Source organism: Salvelinus fontinalis, chromosome 19 (assembly GCF_029448725.1).
Source record: "Salvelinus fontinalis isolate EN_2023a chromosome 19, ASM2944872v1, whole genome shotgun sequence".
NCBI lineage: Eukaryota > Metazoa > Chordata > Actinopteri > Salmoniformes > Salmonidae > Salvelinus > Salvelinus fontinalis.
Window position 1 is genome coordinate 46,046,772 of NC_074683.1, and position 14,912 is coordinate 46,061,683.

The 14,912-nt window shown below is 46.5% G+C and overlaps 1 protein-coding gene across 6 annotated transcripts in view; it reads right to left on the reverse strand.

Moving 5' to 3' along the window:
* Positions 1-14,912, reverse strand: part of LOC129816834 (protein dopey-2-like) — a 55,565-nt gene continuing 40,653 nt past the window's right edge. For all 6 annotated transcript variants that reach the window (XM_055871757.1, XM_055871756.1, XM_055871758.1 and 3 more), the window contains 7 exons: positions 14,833-14,894; positions 14,620-14,748; positions 6,626-6,762; positions 6,421-6,476; positions 6,123-6,263; positions 5,868-6,000; positions 1-1,496 (listed from right to left, as the gene is read on the reverse strand). In XM_055871757.1, the coding sequence (XP_055727732.1) occupies positions 1,245-1,496; positions 5,868-6,000; positions 6,123-6,263; positions 6,421-6,476; positions 6,626-6,762; positions 14,620-14,748; positions 14,833-14,894 (910 nt within the window). In that variant the 3' untranslated portion in view covers positions 1-1,244. The remainder of the gene's footprint in view (positions 1,497-5,867; positions 6,001-6,122; positions 6,264-6,420; positions 6,477-6,625; positions 6,763-14,619; positions 14,749-14,832; positions 14,895-14,912) is intronic.

Consider the following 14,912-nt stretch of genomic DNA (forward strand, 5'->3'; position numbering starts at 1 on the left):
TTTTAAATGTTTTTATTTGCAGACCATGATATATTAATTCGGATATTAACAAGTAATCATTTTCAGGAGGTCAAACATTTACATAGTTTAGTTAAGCATTCACATTTGAAGAATAAAATTGTGTTGAGTGGTAATGGTGTATTCATGACAAGTGGTAAACTGAACCTCTGAGTTAATTTACATTTGTTTGCATAGAGCTTCCTATTGGTTGATTCTAGAAACTTGGGCCTCATCATTCTACAACTAGTTTCCAAGTCAAATTTCAGAGATTTTGAGTTGCTTTGAAAGCACCATATGTCCAAACATTCCACAAAACACCTAAAAATAGACAGACTCCCAATGAACAAATACCACACGTTATTTAACTTATATTAGATATCTAGAGGTATTACTATGCACACAAATCCAATTAAAGAATTTACCCACAAATAAAACTGTGACATGATTGATGACAAGCAGAGCTTTTTAAACATAAAAAAAATCAACCATCCTCTATTAAAAGCCTTAGAGGTCCCATAGTCACTGACCAGCAGGTATACTCATCTACTCCTGTCTCATTGGAATATATTACAACATATGCTAATAGGAGGGAGCAGGTTTATGGAGAGCTTTGTAGAGCAATTAGTAGTCAGTACTGCGGTCTCTCTCTTTGTTACAGTGGTTACAGTGGTGCTTCTTTTATGACCAGTGTCACCTCTAAAAGCTAGCTAGTATCAGTACTACTCTTATTTTAAGTCAGAACATTCAGACTTGTACTCAGAGAGAGTCTAATTTTTAAAAATGTATTTCACCTTTATTCAACTAGGCAAGTCAGTTAAGAACAAATTCTTATTTTCAATGACGGCCTAGGAACAGTGGTTTAACTGCCTTGTTTAGGGGTAGAGCGACAGATTTTTACCTTGTCAGCTCGGTGATTCGATCTTGCAACCTTTCGGTTACTAGTCCAACGCTCTAACCACTAGGCTACCTGCCGCCCCAACTGCCATTCCAGTTTGTGTCAGTTAATTCTAGATTATTTTCGAGTATCTCAAATGTAGAATATCCTATATAGACGTGTTAAATCTCAACCAGGTAAGGTAAACAATTCAAAATTCAAAAGAACATCCCAAAAGATGACAATTTAGTTGGTATATGCCTACAATACAACATTGCTTTCAGTGGTTGTGCCCATTCTACACATTCCATTTCTATGGTTCCAGTTCTCATTTCCTCTACGTTCTAAGATCTAGATCCTTGGTGGAGTTCTAACTCTCCATGGAGTCTAGGAACTCTTCCTCAGTGATGTGCTCCAGTCTCTTCAGGACTTGGTCGGCGTTGGCTGCAGGGTAGTCTGTCACAGGGTAATCTGGAGGGCTGCTGGGTGAAGTGCCCTGGAAGGAACAGCAGAGTGTATGGAGGAAGGGAGCAAGCTGGATGATGGAGGTGAGAAAGCGACGGGTGAGGAGGGGGAACTCCAGACGCTCCGTAGATGACTCCTCGCTCAGCCCGTTCAGCATCTGGAATGAAAATACATGTGCTCATCAGAAAGGGACGATGGGACTGCATGATTGAGTCAGCTCGTTATCATGGTGTATATAAGGACGTGTTATTTTGCTCGATAACGGTGTGTGTGTTCAATTCAAAATGTATTTGTCACATGCGCCGAATACAATGGGTGTAGACTTATCCATGAAATGCCTGCTTACAAACCCTTCCCAACGATGCATAGTTAAGAAATAATAATAAATAATAAAATAGTAACATGTGAGGAATAAAATACACAAGAATGGTGTTATATCCAGTGAGTACCAGAACCAGATCAATGTGCAGAGGTGAGAGGTACACTACATGACCAAAAGTATGTTGACAACCTGCTCGTTGCTTCCAGACACAGTTTGGAAGTCGGTAGTGAGTGCTGCAACTGAGGGAAAAACTATTTTTACGTGCTTTTGTCACGTTCCTGACCTATTTATGTTAGTTTTTGTGTGTTAGTTGGTCAGGACGTGAGGTTGGGTGGGCATTCTATGTTATCTGTTTCTATGTTGGTTTCGGTTTGCCTAGTATGGCTCTTGATTAGAGGCAGGTGGTTTGCGTTTGCCTCTAATTAAGAGTCATATTTAGGTAGGGCATTCTCACTGTTTGTTTGTGGGTGATTGTCTCCTATGTCTGTATGTATGTTCGTACCACATGGGACTGTAGCGTTTGTTTGTTTGTTTCGTTTCGTTTCGATGTCGTCCGTTTCCTGTACGTAAGTTTATGTTTAGTTATGTAAGTTTATGTTCAGGTTGCGTTCAACGTCGTTTTCTTGTTTTGTAGTTTGAAAGTGTTTTGTTTCGTTTCGTGTTGCCATCGTATATTAAATAAAGATGGCTTATTTCCCAAAGCCTGCGTTTTGGTCTGAGGATCCTTCTCTCCTCACCTCATCCGAGGATGAGGAGAGCGTCACCCGTTACAGAATCACCCACCAACACGCTAAGACCAAGCGGCAAGGGAAAACGAAACGGAGTAAGGGACAGGAGAGAAAGGAGCAATGGACATGGGACGAGGTTTTGGATGGAAAGGGTTGCTACACTTGGGAGGAGATCCTAGCTGGTAGAGATCGCCTCCCATGGGAACAGGTGGAGGCACTGAGGAGAGCAGAGGCTACCTGGGAGAGGAACCGGAGCTATGAGGGAACGCGTCTGGCACGGAAGCCAAAAAAGCCCGTGAGTAATTCCCAAAAATTTCTTGGGGGGGGGCTAGGAGATAGTGGGCCAAGGGCAGGTAGGAGACCTGCGTCCACTTCCCAGGCTTACCGTGGAGAGCGGGAGTACGGGCAGGCGCCGTGTTACGCAGTAGAGCGCACGGTGTCTCCTGTACGAGTGCATAGCCCAGTGCGGGTTATTCCACCTCCCCGCACTGGGAGGGCTAGATTGGGTATTGAGCCAGGTGTCATGAGGCCGGCTCAACGCGTCTGGTCTCCAGTGCGTCTCCTCGGGCCGGCATACATGGCACCTGCCTTACGCATGGTTTCCCCGGTTCGCCTACATAGGCCGGTGCGGGTTATTCCACCTCCCCGCACTGGTCGGGCAACCGGGAGCATTCAACCAGGTAAGGTTGGGCAGGCTCAATGCTCAAGAGTGCCAGTACGTCTCCACGGTCCGGTATTTCCGGCACCACCTCCCCGCCCCAGCCTAGTACCTACAGTGTCTACACTACGCACTAGGCTACCAGTGCGTATCCTGAGCCCTGTTCCTCCTCCACGCACTCTCCCTGTAGTGCGTGTATCTAGCCCGGTGCCTCCAGTTCCGGCCCCACGCACTAAGCTACCAGTGCGTCTCCAGAGCCCTGTACACACTGTATATTCTCCCCCTACTAATCCTGATGTGCTTGTCCTCAGCCCGGCGTCACCAGTGCCGGTACCACGCATCAGGGATAGAGTAGGCTTTGAGAATACAGTGTGCCCTGTCCCTGCTCCCCGCACTAGTAGGAAGGTGCTTGTCATTAGCACGGTGCCTCCAGTTCCGGCACCACGCACCAGGTCTACAGTGCGCCATATCCGGCCAGAGCCATCCGTCTCCCCAGCGCCATCTGAGCCATCCGTCTCCCCAGCGTCATCTGAGCCATCCGTCTCCCCAGCGCCATCTGAGCCATCCGTCTCCCCAGCGCCATCTGAGCCATCCGTCTCCCCAACGCCGTCTGAGCCATCCGTCTGCCAGGAGCCTGCAAAGCCGCCCGTCTGCCATGAGCCTGCAAAGCCGCCCGTCTGCCATGAGCCGCTAGAGCCGTCAGCCAGACAGGAGCCGCTAGAGCCGTCAGCCAGACAGGAGCCGCTAGAGCCGTCAGCCAGACAGGATCCGCCAGAGCCGCCAACCAGACAGGATCTGCCAGAGCCGCCAACCAGACAGGATCTGCCAGAGCCGCCAACCAGACAGGATCTGCCAGAGCCGCCAACCAGACAGGATCTGCCAGAGCCGCCAACCAGACAGGATCTGCCAGAGCCGCCAACCAGACAGGATCTGCCAGAGCCGCCAACCAGACAGGATCTGCCAGAGCCGCCAGCGAGCCATGAGCAGCCAGAGCCGCCAGCGAGCCATGAGCAGCCAGAGCCGTCAGAGCGCCATGAGCAGCCAGAGCCGTCAGAGCGCCATGAGCAGCCAGAGCCGTCAGAGCGCCATGAGCAGCCAGAGCCGTCAGAGCGCCATGAGCGTCGAGAGCCGTCAGCCTGCCATGAGCGTCGAGAGCCGTCAGCCTGCCATGAGCGTCGAGAGCCGTCAGCCTGCCATGAGCGTCGAGAGCCGTCAGCCTGCCATGAGCGTCGAGAGCCGTCAGCCTGCCATGAGCGTCGAGAGCCGTCAGCCTGCCATGAGCGTCGAGAGCCGTCAGCCAGCCATGAGCATCGAGAGTCGTCAGTCAGCCATGAGCTGCCCTTCAGCCTGAAAAGGCTAGATACCCAGAACTGCCCATCAGTCCAGAGCTGTCTCTCTGTCCGGAGCTGCCTTTCAGTCCGGAGTTGCCCCTCTATCCTGATCTCCCTCTCTATCTTTATCTACCTCTATAGTCTTATCTATCCCTCTGTCTTGGTTTATCTCTCTGTCCCGGTATTGTCATTATTAGATATGTTATTAGGAGGATTTTGTGGGGGAAGTAAGAGGGTGGACATTCTTGAAGGGAGGGGGCTAGGATGGATTATGGTGGGGTGGGAACCGCGCCCGGAGCCTGAGCCACCACCGTGGTTAGATGCCCACCCAGACCCTCCCCTAGACTTTGTGCTGGTGCGTCCGGAGTTCGCACCTTGTGGGGGGGGTACTGTCACGTTCCTGACCTATTTATGTTAGTTTTTGTGTGTTAGTTGGTCAGGACGTGAGGTTGGGTGGGCATTCTATGTTATCTGTTTCTATGTTGGTTTCGGTTTGCCTGGTATGGCTCTTGATTAGAGGCAGGTGGTTTGCGTTTGCCTCTAATTAAGAGTCATATTTAGGTAGGGCATTCTCACTGTTTGTTTGTGGGTGATTGTCTCCTATGTCTGTATGTATGTTCGTACCACATGGGACTGTAGCGTTTGTTTGTTTGTTTCGTTTCGTTTCGATGTCGTCCGTTTCCTGTACGTAAGTTTATGTTTAGTTATGTAAGTTTATGTTCAGGTTTCGTTCAACGTCGTTTTCTTGTTTTGTAGTTTGAAAGTGTTTTGTTTCGTTTCGTGTTGCCATCGTATATTAAATAAAGATGGCTTATTTCCCAAAGCCTGCGTTTTGGTCTGAGGATCCTTCTCTCCTCACCTCATCCGAGGATGAGGAGAGCGTCACCCGTTACAGCTTTAGCACCCGGCAGTCCCATTCTGTGAGCTTGTGTGGCCTACCACTTTGCGGCTGAGCTGTTGTTGCTCCTAGACATTTCCACTTCACAATAACAGCAATTAAGAGTTGACTGGGGTCAAATAAAGAAGAGTCAAATAAAGAATAGAGTAGCAGCAGCATATGATGAGTGTAAAAGTGTGTGTGTGTGTGTGTGTGTGCGCGTGTGTATGTGCGTTTGTGTTGTGTTGGTATCTGTGTGTATATGTGTTTGCGTTGTCGATATGCATGCGTGTGTGAGTTTTGTGTGAGAGTGTCTGTGTGTGTGTGGACATGTTTAACTATACTTGTGGGGATCAGAAGTCCCCACAAGAATAGTAAATTAACAAACAAACATTTTGTTGGTCCCCACAAGGTCAAATGCTATTTCTAGGGGGTTAAGTTTAGAATTAGGTTTAGGGTTAGGAGCTAGGAGGTTGGGGTTAAGAGCACTGGTTAAGGTTAGGGGTTAGGGAAAATAGGATTTTGAATGGTACTGAATTGTGTGTCCCCACAAGATTAGTCGTACAAGACTGTGTGTGTGTGTGCATAGTACAAGGTAGGGTGTTCCCTTACTCCGTAGCGTTGGTGTAGTGCCTCTAGTACTTTGACAATATGGGGTTTGCACTCCTGCTCTCCCTCCAGGAGACTATTCTCTGGGCCACTGTAGCAGCTCATATCCACTTCTGGAACAAAGGCCCAGCGATACCTAGACACACATGCACACACCAGACACACACAAAAGAGCAGAGAGAATGGAATGCAATTGTAATCATTCTAAGCACACCCTACATAGATGCGAAGCAGATACTAAGCCGATGAGGCTCTTACATCTGAAAGAGGGGCATCTTCTCTGGGGGGAAGGCCAGGGCGGTGTCCAAGAACTTGCATGCAGACAGGTACATGTCCAACTCTGGCTGGGGGAAAGCCAATGGCCCGTTCCCCATGGGTCCTCGTACAACTTTAGTCAACCTGACAGAGAAAGACAGAGTAGAAGGAGAACAGAGAAAAAGCAAGAGACAACACAATAAGTCTGAATGAAACATAGTCAAGATATTCACATGAGATACTGCCTGATACATTGACATTATATATGTAGATAAAATACTGGATGGGTAGACTGACTCACTTTGACACCTCTTTTTCGTCCAACAAGGCTTTTTCCAGTCGAACAAATATTCGGATCTGACAAACGGAGAGAAGAGACACGCCATTAGAAGACAGGACTGGACAAACACTTTATTTTTACATGCCACAACTCTGCTGAAAACAATGCATGTCAGGAAATCAACAGTGACAGGAAGTGATGTCATCAGGGCGGGGTTGTTCCTCACCAGTTCTGTGACCATGATTGGCCAGAGGGAGGTGAGGTGCTGAGGGGAGATCCGCAGCACAAGAACACGGAACGTCAGAAACATCTGAGCAGAGACGGAGGGCGTCTGACCCATACGCAGAGCCTCTGTCAGCCGCTCTGAGTGAGGATGGGAGGAGAGATCATCATTACATTTAGGGATGGGTACGGTTATTTGAATATTCAAATATCTGAACGTACATAGGTATTCGATTACTTAAGAGAGTATTCATTTTTTAAATAGGCTTTTATTTTAAAGACCTTGTCTGAAATTTAAATAAAATCAGTGGAAGCTACTCAGAGGAAGGGGAGAACCATAAAACATTACAAAATAAATTGTTGAACATTTAAAAAGTTAAAACTATTCACGCCACCAAATGATTGATTAAATACACTATTTTACAATGAAGGTCTACAGTAGCCTCAACATCACTCTGTAGGATAGCACCATGGTGTAACCGGAGTACAGCTAGCTTCCGTCCTCCTCTGGGTACATTGACTTCAATACAAAACCTAGGAGGCTCATGGTTCTCACCCCCTTCCATAGACTTACACAGTAATTATGACAACTTCCAGAGAACGTCCTCCAACCTATCAGAGCTCTTGCAGCATGAACTGACATGTCCACCCAATCAAAGAATCAGAGAATTAATCTAGTACTGAAAGCATAAGGTACAGAGCTAGCACTGCAGAGCATAAAATATGGTGAGTAGTTGACTCGGAGAGAAAGAAAATAGTTGAACAGTGTTCCAAAATGAAGGAGAAGCCATAGAGAGATCGAGAGAGATTTCATTTAAAAAAATATTTTTTTTAAATCAGTTTCACTTATTTAGCTAGCAAATGCAGCTAGCTAGTTTAGCCTACTCAAACACCCTGCTCAAACAGAGGGATGCTATGTTAGCTAGCTGGCTATGCAACACAACACTGGAAATCTTCCAAGTCAAGGTAAGCTTTAGGTTTGACAAATTAATTGCCACGGGGCCCGCCGGTGTCAGTGCTAAACTGCTTACTGACTGTACACTAACGTTACTGCATGATTGTATCGGGTTTAAATAAATCAAATAACATTTTATTTGTCACATGAGCCGAATACAATAGGTGTAGACCTTACAGTGAAATGCTTACTTACAAACCCTTAACCAACAATGCAGTTAAGAAAATACCTTAATTGAAAAAAAGTAAGAGATAAGAATAACAAATAATTAAAGAGCAGCAGTAAATAACAAGAGTGGGGCTATATAAAGGGGGTACCGGTACAGAGTCAATGTCAATGTACAGGTGCACCGGTGTCGAGGTAATTGAGGAAATATGTACATGTAGGTAATAACAGAGTAGCAGCAGCGTTCCAGAGCGGGGGGCAATGCAAATAGTCTGGGTAGGCATTTGCTTACCTATTCAGGAGTCTTATGGCTTGGGGGTAGAAGCTATTTAGGAGCCTCTTGGACCTAGACTTGGCGCTCCGGTATCGCTTGCTGTGCGGTTGCAGAGAGAACAGTCTATGACTAGCGTGGCTGGAGTCTTTGAAATTTTAAGGCCTTCCTCTGACACCGCCTGGTATAGAAGTTCTGGATGGCAGGAAGCTTGGCCCCGGTGATGTACTGGGCCGTACGCACTACCCTCTGCAGTGCCTTGCGGTTGGATGCCGAGCAATTGCCATACCAGGAAGTGATGCAACCCGTCAGGATGCTCTTGATGGTGCAGCTTTAAAACCTTTTGAGGATCTGAGGACCCATGTCAAATCTTTTCAGTCTCCTGAGGGTGACTGTCTTGATGTGCTTGGTCCATGTTAGTTTGTTGGTGATGTGGACGCCAAGGAACTTGAAGCTCTCAACCTGCTCCACTACAGCCCGTCGATGAGAATGGGGGCGTGCTCGGTCCTCCTTTTCCTGTAGTCCACAATCATCTCCTTTGTCTTGATCACGCTGAGGTAGAGGTTGTTGTCCTTGCACCACACGGTCAGGTCTCTGACCTCCTCCCTATAGGCTGTCTCATCGTTGTTGGTGATCAGGCCTACCACTGTTGTGTCATCAGCAAACTTAATGGTGTTGGAGTCGTGCCTGGCCATGCAGTCAAGAGTGAACAGGGAGTACAGGAGGGGGCTGAGCACGCACCCCTGAGGGGCCCCTGTGTTGAGGATCAGAGTGGCGGATGTGTTGTTACCTACCCTTACCACCTGGGAGCGGCCCGTCAGGAAGTCCAGGATCCAGTTGCAGAGGAAGGTGTTTAGTCCCAGGGTACTTAGCATAGTGATGAGCTTTGAGGGCACTATGGTGTTGAATTTTGAGCTGTAGTCAATTAATAGCATTCTCACATACAGTTGAAGTCGGAAGTTTACGTACACTTAGGTTGGAGTCATTAAAATTCATTTTCAACCACTCCGCACATTTCTTGTTAAAAAAACTATAGTTTTGTCAAGTTGGTTAGGACATCAACTTTGTGCATGACACAAGTAATTTTTCCAACAATTGTTTACAGACAGATTATTTCACTTATAATTCACTGCATCACAATTCCAGTGGGTCAGAAGTTTACATACACTAAGTTGACTGTTCCTTTAAACAGCTTAGAAAATTACAGAACATGAAGTCATGGCTTTAGAAGATTCTGATAGGCTAATTTACATAATTCGAGTCAATTGGCGGTGTACCTGTGGATGTATTTCAAGGCCCATCTTCAAACTCAGTACCTCTTTGCTTGACATCATGGGAAAATCAAAGGAAATTAGCCAAAAAAATTGTAGACCTCCACAAGTATGGTTCATCCTTGAGAGCAATTTCCAAACGCTTGAAGGTACCACGTTCATCTGTACAAACAATAGTACGCAAGTATAAACACCATGGGACCACGCAGCCGTCATACCGCTCAGGAAGGAGACGCATTCTGTCTCCTAGAGATGAACGTACTTTGGTGCGAAAAGAGCAAATCAATCCCAGAACAACAGCAAAGGACCTTGTGAAGATGCTGGAGGAAACAAGTACAAAAGTATCTATATCCACAGTAAAATGAGTCCTATATCGACATAACCTTAAAGGCCGCTCAGCAAGGAAGAAGCAACTGCTCCAAAACCACCATAAAAAAGCCAGACTATGGTTTGTAACTGCACATGGGGACAAAGATCGTCTTTTTGAGAAATATCCTCTGGTCTAATGACAAAAATAGAACTGTTTGGCCATAATGACCATCCTTATGTTTGGAGGAAAAAGGGGGATGCTTGCAAGCCGAAGAACACCATCCCAACCGTGAAGCACAGGGGTGGCAGTATCATGTTGTGGGGGTGCTTTGCTGCAGGAGGGACTGGTGCACTAAACAAAATAGATGGTATCTTGAGAAAGTAAAATTATGTGGATATATTGAAGCAACATCTTAAGACATCAGTCAGGAAGTTAAAGCTTGGTCACAAATGGGTCTTCCAAATGGACAATGACCCCAAGCATATTTCCACAGCTGTGGCAAAATGGCTTAAGGACAACACAGTCAAGGTATTGGAGTGGCCATCACAAAGCCCTGACCTCAATCCTATAGAAAATGTGTGGGCAGAACTGAAAAAGCATGTGTGAGCAAGAAGGCCTACAACCCTGACTCAGTTACACCCGCGCTGTCAGGAGGAATGGGCCAAAATTCACCCAACTTATTGTGGGAAGCTTGTGGAAGGCTACCTGAAACATTTGACCCAAGTTAAACAATTTAAAGGCAATGCTACCAAATACTAATTGAGTGTATGTAAACTTCTGACTCACTGGGAATGTGATGAAAGAAATAAAAGCTGAAATAAATCATTCTCTCTACTAATATTCTAACATTTCACATTCTTAAAATAAAGTGGTGATCCTAACTGACCTAAGACAGGGGATTTTTTACTAGGATTAAATGTCAAGAATTGTGAAAAACTGAGTTTAAATGTTGTGTTAATTGTGTTAATGTAAACTTCCGACTTCAACTGTAGGTGTTCCTTTTGTCCAGGTGTGAAAGGGCAGTGTGGAGTGCAATAGAGATGGCATCATCTGTGGATCTGTTGGTGCGGTATGCAAATTGGAGTGGGTCTAGGGTTTCTGGGATAATGATGTTGATGTGAGCCATGACCAGCCATTCAAAGCATTTCATGGCTACAGACGTGAGTTCTACAGGTCGGTAGTCATTTAGGCAGGTTATTTTAGTGTTCTTGGGCACAGGGACTATGGTGGTCTGCTTGAAACATGTTGGTTTTAGACTCAAACAGGGAGGGGTTGAAAATGTCAGTGAAGACACTTGCCAGTTGGTCAGCGCATGCTCGCAGTACACGTCCTGGTAATCCGTCTGGCCCTGCGGCCTTGTGAATGTTGACCTGTTTGAATGTCTTACTCACATTGGCTGCGGAGAGCGTGATCACACAGTTGTCCAGAACAGCTGATGCTCTATTGCATGTTTCAGTGTTCCCTGTCTCGAAGTGAGCATAGAATTTATTTAGCTCGTCTGGTAGGCTCGTGTCACCGGGCAGCTCTCGACTGTGCTTCCCTTTGTAGTCTGTAATAGTTTGCATGCCCTGCCACATCCTACAAGCGCCGGAGTCAGTGTAGTATGATTCGAACTTAGTTCTGTATTGACGCTTTGTCTGTTTGATGGTTCGTCGGAGGGCATAGCAGGATTTCTTTTAAGCTTCCGGGTTAGAGTCCCGCTCCTTGAAAGCGGCAGCTTTCCATGGCTTCTGGTTGGCGTATGTACGTACAGTCACTGTGGGGACGACAGCCTTGATGCACTTATTGATAAAGCCAGTGACTGATGTGGTGTACTCCTCAATGCCATCGGAAGAATTCCGGAACATATTCCAGTCTGTGCTAGCAAACATGTTAGTTCTATTAGCTATAGTATGTTGACTATGACGTTACTTTAGCTAATATGGTGACAATGATGTAGACTGTGTGTAGCAGTTATGATATGGTTTGGCTTGGAAAGGTTTTTTCGCCTGGTCACATACAGTGTTGTCCATTGAAGTACACGAGCGAAGGGAAAAGGTGAGAAGAGGCGAGCGCTGGATGCGAGAAGGAATACAACATGAAAGTAAACTGTGTTTACGCGTGATCAGGGGTGTATTCATTCCTGCCGATTCTGTTGAAAAACGTTTCTTTCGGAACGGGGATAAACATACCCTAATTTGTCCAAAAGAAACTGTAGCTTGCAACTGTTGGACTAATGATTACACCTAGATAAGCTCGATGCAGGCAAGAGTGTGCAAGGCGGTATTGAATGTGTCACTGTCTGTCCATGTGTCACTGTCTGCCTAAAATGTTTCTCTCGACCTGTGTGCACCTACATTGTAAACTATCACTCATAGGCTAGGTTGTAGCAACCTCATGATAGGTATAGGGAAAATATGAGCATCGGGTTGTAGCCAAAACCTATGGCTGTTACAGTACATTGAACTAGGTGAATGGAATATACATGACAGTCATCCAATATGCTGTAATAGAAATAAGGCCATGCTCATAAAAAAAAAACACATCTTAAACGGCACTAACCGCCACTGAAATATATGTATCTGTGACATTGCTACATTGCCTACAAGGATAGACTATTACATTCTACAGTTTTTATGAGTGTGTCCCATAAAAAGGAAACATTGGATGGGAAGCGCAGAAAAATAGCCTCAATTAGCCTTGCTACTTTAGCTAGCTAGATGACTTACACTACATGTTCGTCGAACATCTAATTCCAAAATCATGGGCATTAATATGGAGTTGGTCCTCCCTTCGCTGTTATAACAGCATCCACTCTTCTGGGAAGGCTTTCCACTAGCTGTTGGAACATTGCTGCGGGTACTTTCTGCCATTCAGCCACAAGAGTATTAGTGAGGACTGGCACTGATGTTTTGGCCGATTAGGCCAGGCTCGCAGTCGGAGTTCCAATTCATCCCAAAGGTGTTCGATGGGGTGGAGGTCAGGGCTCTGTGCAGGCCAGTCAAGTTCTTCCTCACCGATCTTGACAAACCATTTCTCTATGGACCGCGCTTTGTGCATGAGGGCATTGTCAAGCTGAAACAGGAAAGGGCCTTCCCCAAACTGTTGCCACAAAGTTGGAAGCACAGAATCGCCTAGAATGTCATTGTATGCTGTAGCGTTAAGCTTTCTCTTCACTGGAACTGAGGGGCCTAGCCCGAACCATTATTCCTCCTCCACCAAACTTTACAGTTGGCACTATGCATTGGGGCAGGTAGCGTTCTCCTGGCATCCTCCAAACACAGATTTGTCTGTCGGACTGCCAGATGGTGAAGCGTGATTCATCACTCGAGAGAACACGTTTCCACTGCTCCAGAATCCAATGGCGGCAAGCTTTTCACCACTCCCGCCGATGCTTGGCATTGCGCATGGTGATCTTAGGCTTGTGTGCGGCTGCTCGGCCATGGAAACCCATTTAATGAAGCTCCCGATGAACAGTTATTGTGCTAATGTTGCTTCCAGAGGCAGTTTGGAACTCTGTAGTGAATGTTAAAACCGAGAACAGACAATTGTTACGAGTGACGCGCTTCAGCGGTCCTGTTTTGTGAGCTTGTGTGGCCTACAACTTCGAGGCTGAGCCGTGGTTGCGCCTAGATGTTTCCACTTCACAATAACAGCACTTATTGTTGACCGGGGCTGCTCTAGCAGGGTAGAAATTTGATAAACTGATTTGTTGGAAAGGTTGCATCCTATGACGGTGCCACGTTGAAAGTCACTGAGCTCTTCAGTAAGGCCATTCTATTGCCAATGCTTGTCTATGGAGATTGCATGGCTGTGTGTTGATTTTATACACTTGTCAGCAACGGGTGGCTGAAACAGCCAAATCCGGGGCCTCCCGGGTGGCGCAGTGGTCTAGGGCACTGCATCGCAGCGCTAGCTGCGCCACCTGAGTCTCTGGGTTCGCGCCCAGGCTCTGTCGCAGCCGGCCGTGACCGGGAGGTCCGTGGGGCGACGCACAATTGGCCTAGCGTCGTCCGGGTTAGGGAGGGTTTGGCCGGTAGGGATATGCTTGTCTCATCGCGCTCCAGCGACTCCTGTGGCGGGCCGGGCGCAGTGCGCGCTAACCAAGGGGGTCAGGTGCACGGTGTTTCCTCCGACACATTGGTGCGGCTGGCTTCCGGGTTGGAGGCGCGCTGTGTTAAGAAGCAGTGCGGCTTGGTTGGGTTGTGCTTCGGAGGACGCATGGCTTTCGACCTTCGTCTCTCCCGAGCCCGTATGGGAGTTGTAGCGATGAGACAAGATAGTAATTACTAGTGATTGGATACCACGAAAATTGGGGAGAAAAGGGGATAAAAGAAAAAAAGAAAAGAAATAGCCGAATCCATTAATTTGAAGCGGTGTCCACATACTTTTGAGTGTATATATAGTGTAGCTGGCTAATGTAGCTAGCTTCTTTACAACGATTTGATGTAGTCAAGACAAGTACTACCAGCTGGTATGATAGATAACATATGGCAGCAACAAGTTTGTCTAACTAGTGCAAGTTGGTTTGGGACACAAACCCACACACCCGCTGAAATCTGTCCAAAATAAGCCCAATGCGTTTCTATGGGCTTATTTTGGATCTAAGCTTGTCGCCCATCTTTGGGACAACGAGCATGAGCATCTCGTCATTATATACAGATCACTGGCCCCTGCTCCTCTCTCGCCCCACCCCCACCCTTCTGCTGACACAAGCAGAGCACAGCAAACCGGCTCTATCGAGTTGCACGAGCATTGATTTATTTTTGTAAAGTTAACAAAATTGTACATGTATTTGGACTGTCCGGAAATCTGAAAAAATATAATGATATCATTAGAATACTGAAATCATTTCAAAATGCCCATTCCTAATTACATTATACTGTAAATTAAAGACTCATATTGACCTTATAACATTTCACACACACACTCACATTCTCTATCGCATTTCATTGTCTACATACTCAGACACACAGCAGCAATGTTCATGCAAAGCATTCAGTCACACACACAAAGAAATGCCTAAATACACAAAAAGCACACCCACCTTGGATGAGGGGCAGGTAGAGGTGGTACTGGTCTAACTCTCCACTGAACATGGCAAAGGCCTGACGCTTCAGTAACATGGGCTTCTGCTCTGCACTGGGAAACAGCTTCAGAGAACTGCTCTGCATGCCTGTAATACACACACAGAGTTAACACGCACGTGCGTACAAACACATGCATGAACACACAAACAGGGTTGGGTGGCTCTACTTACTCATGAGGTCTTTGAACATGGTCTTCTCATGGGTCAGCAGGTGGTCGATGATAGACCTCCAGCTATAGAAAACAGGTGAG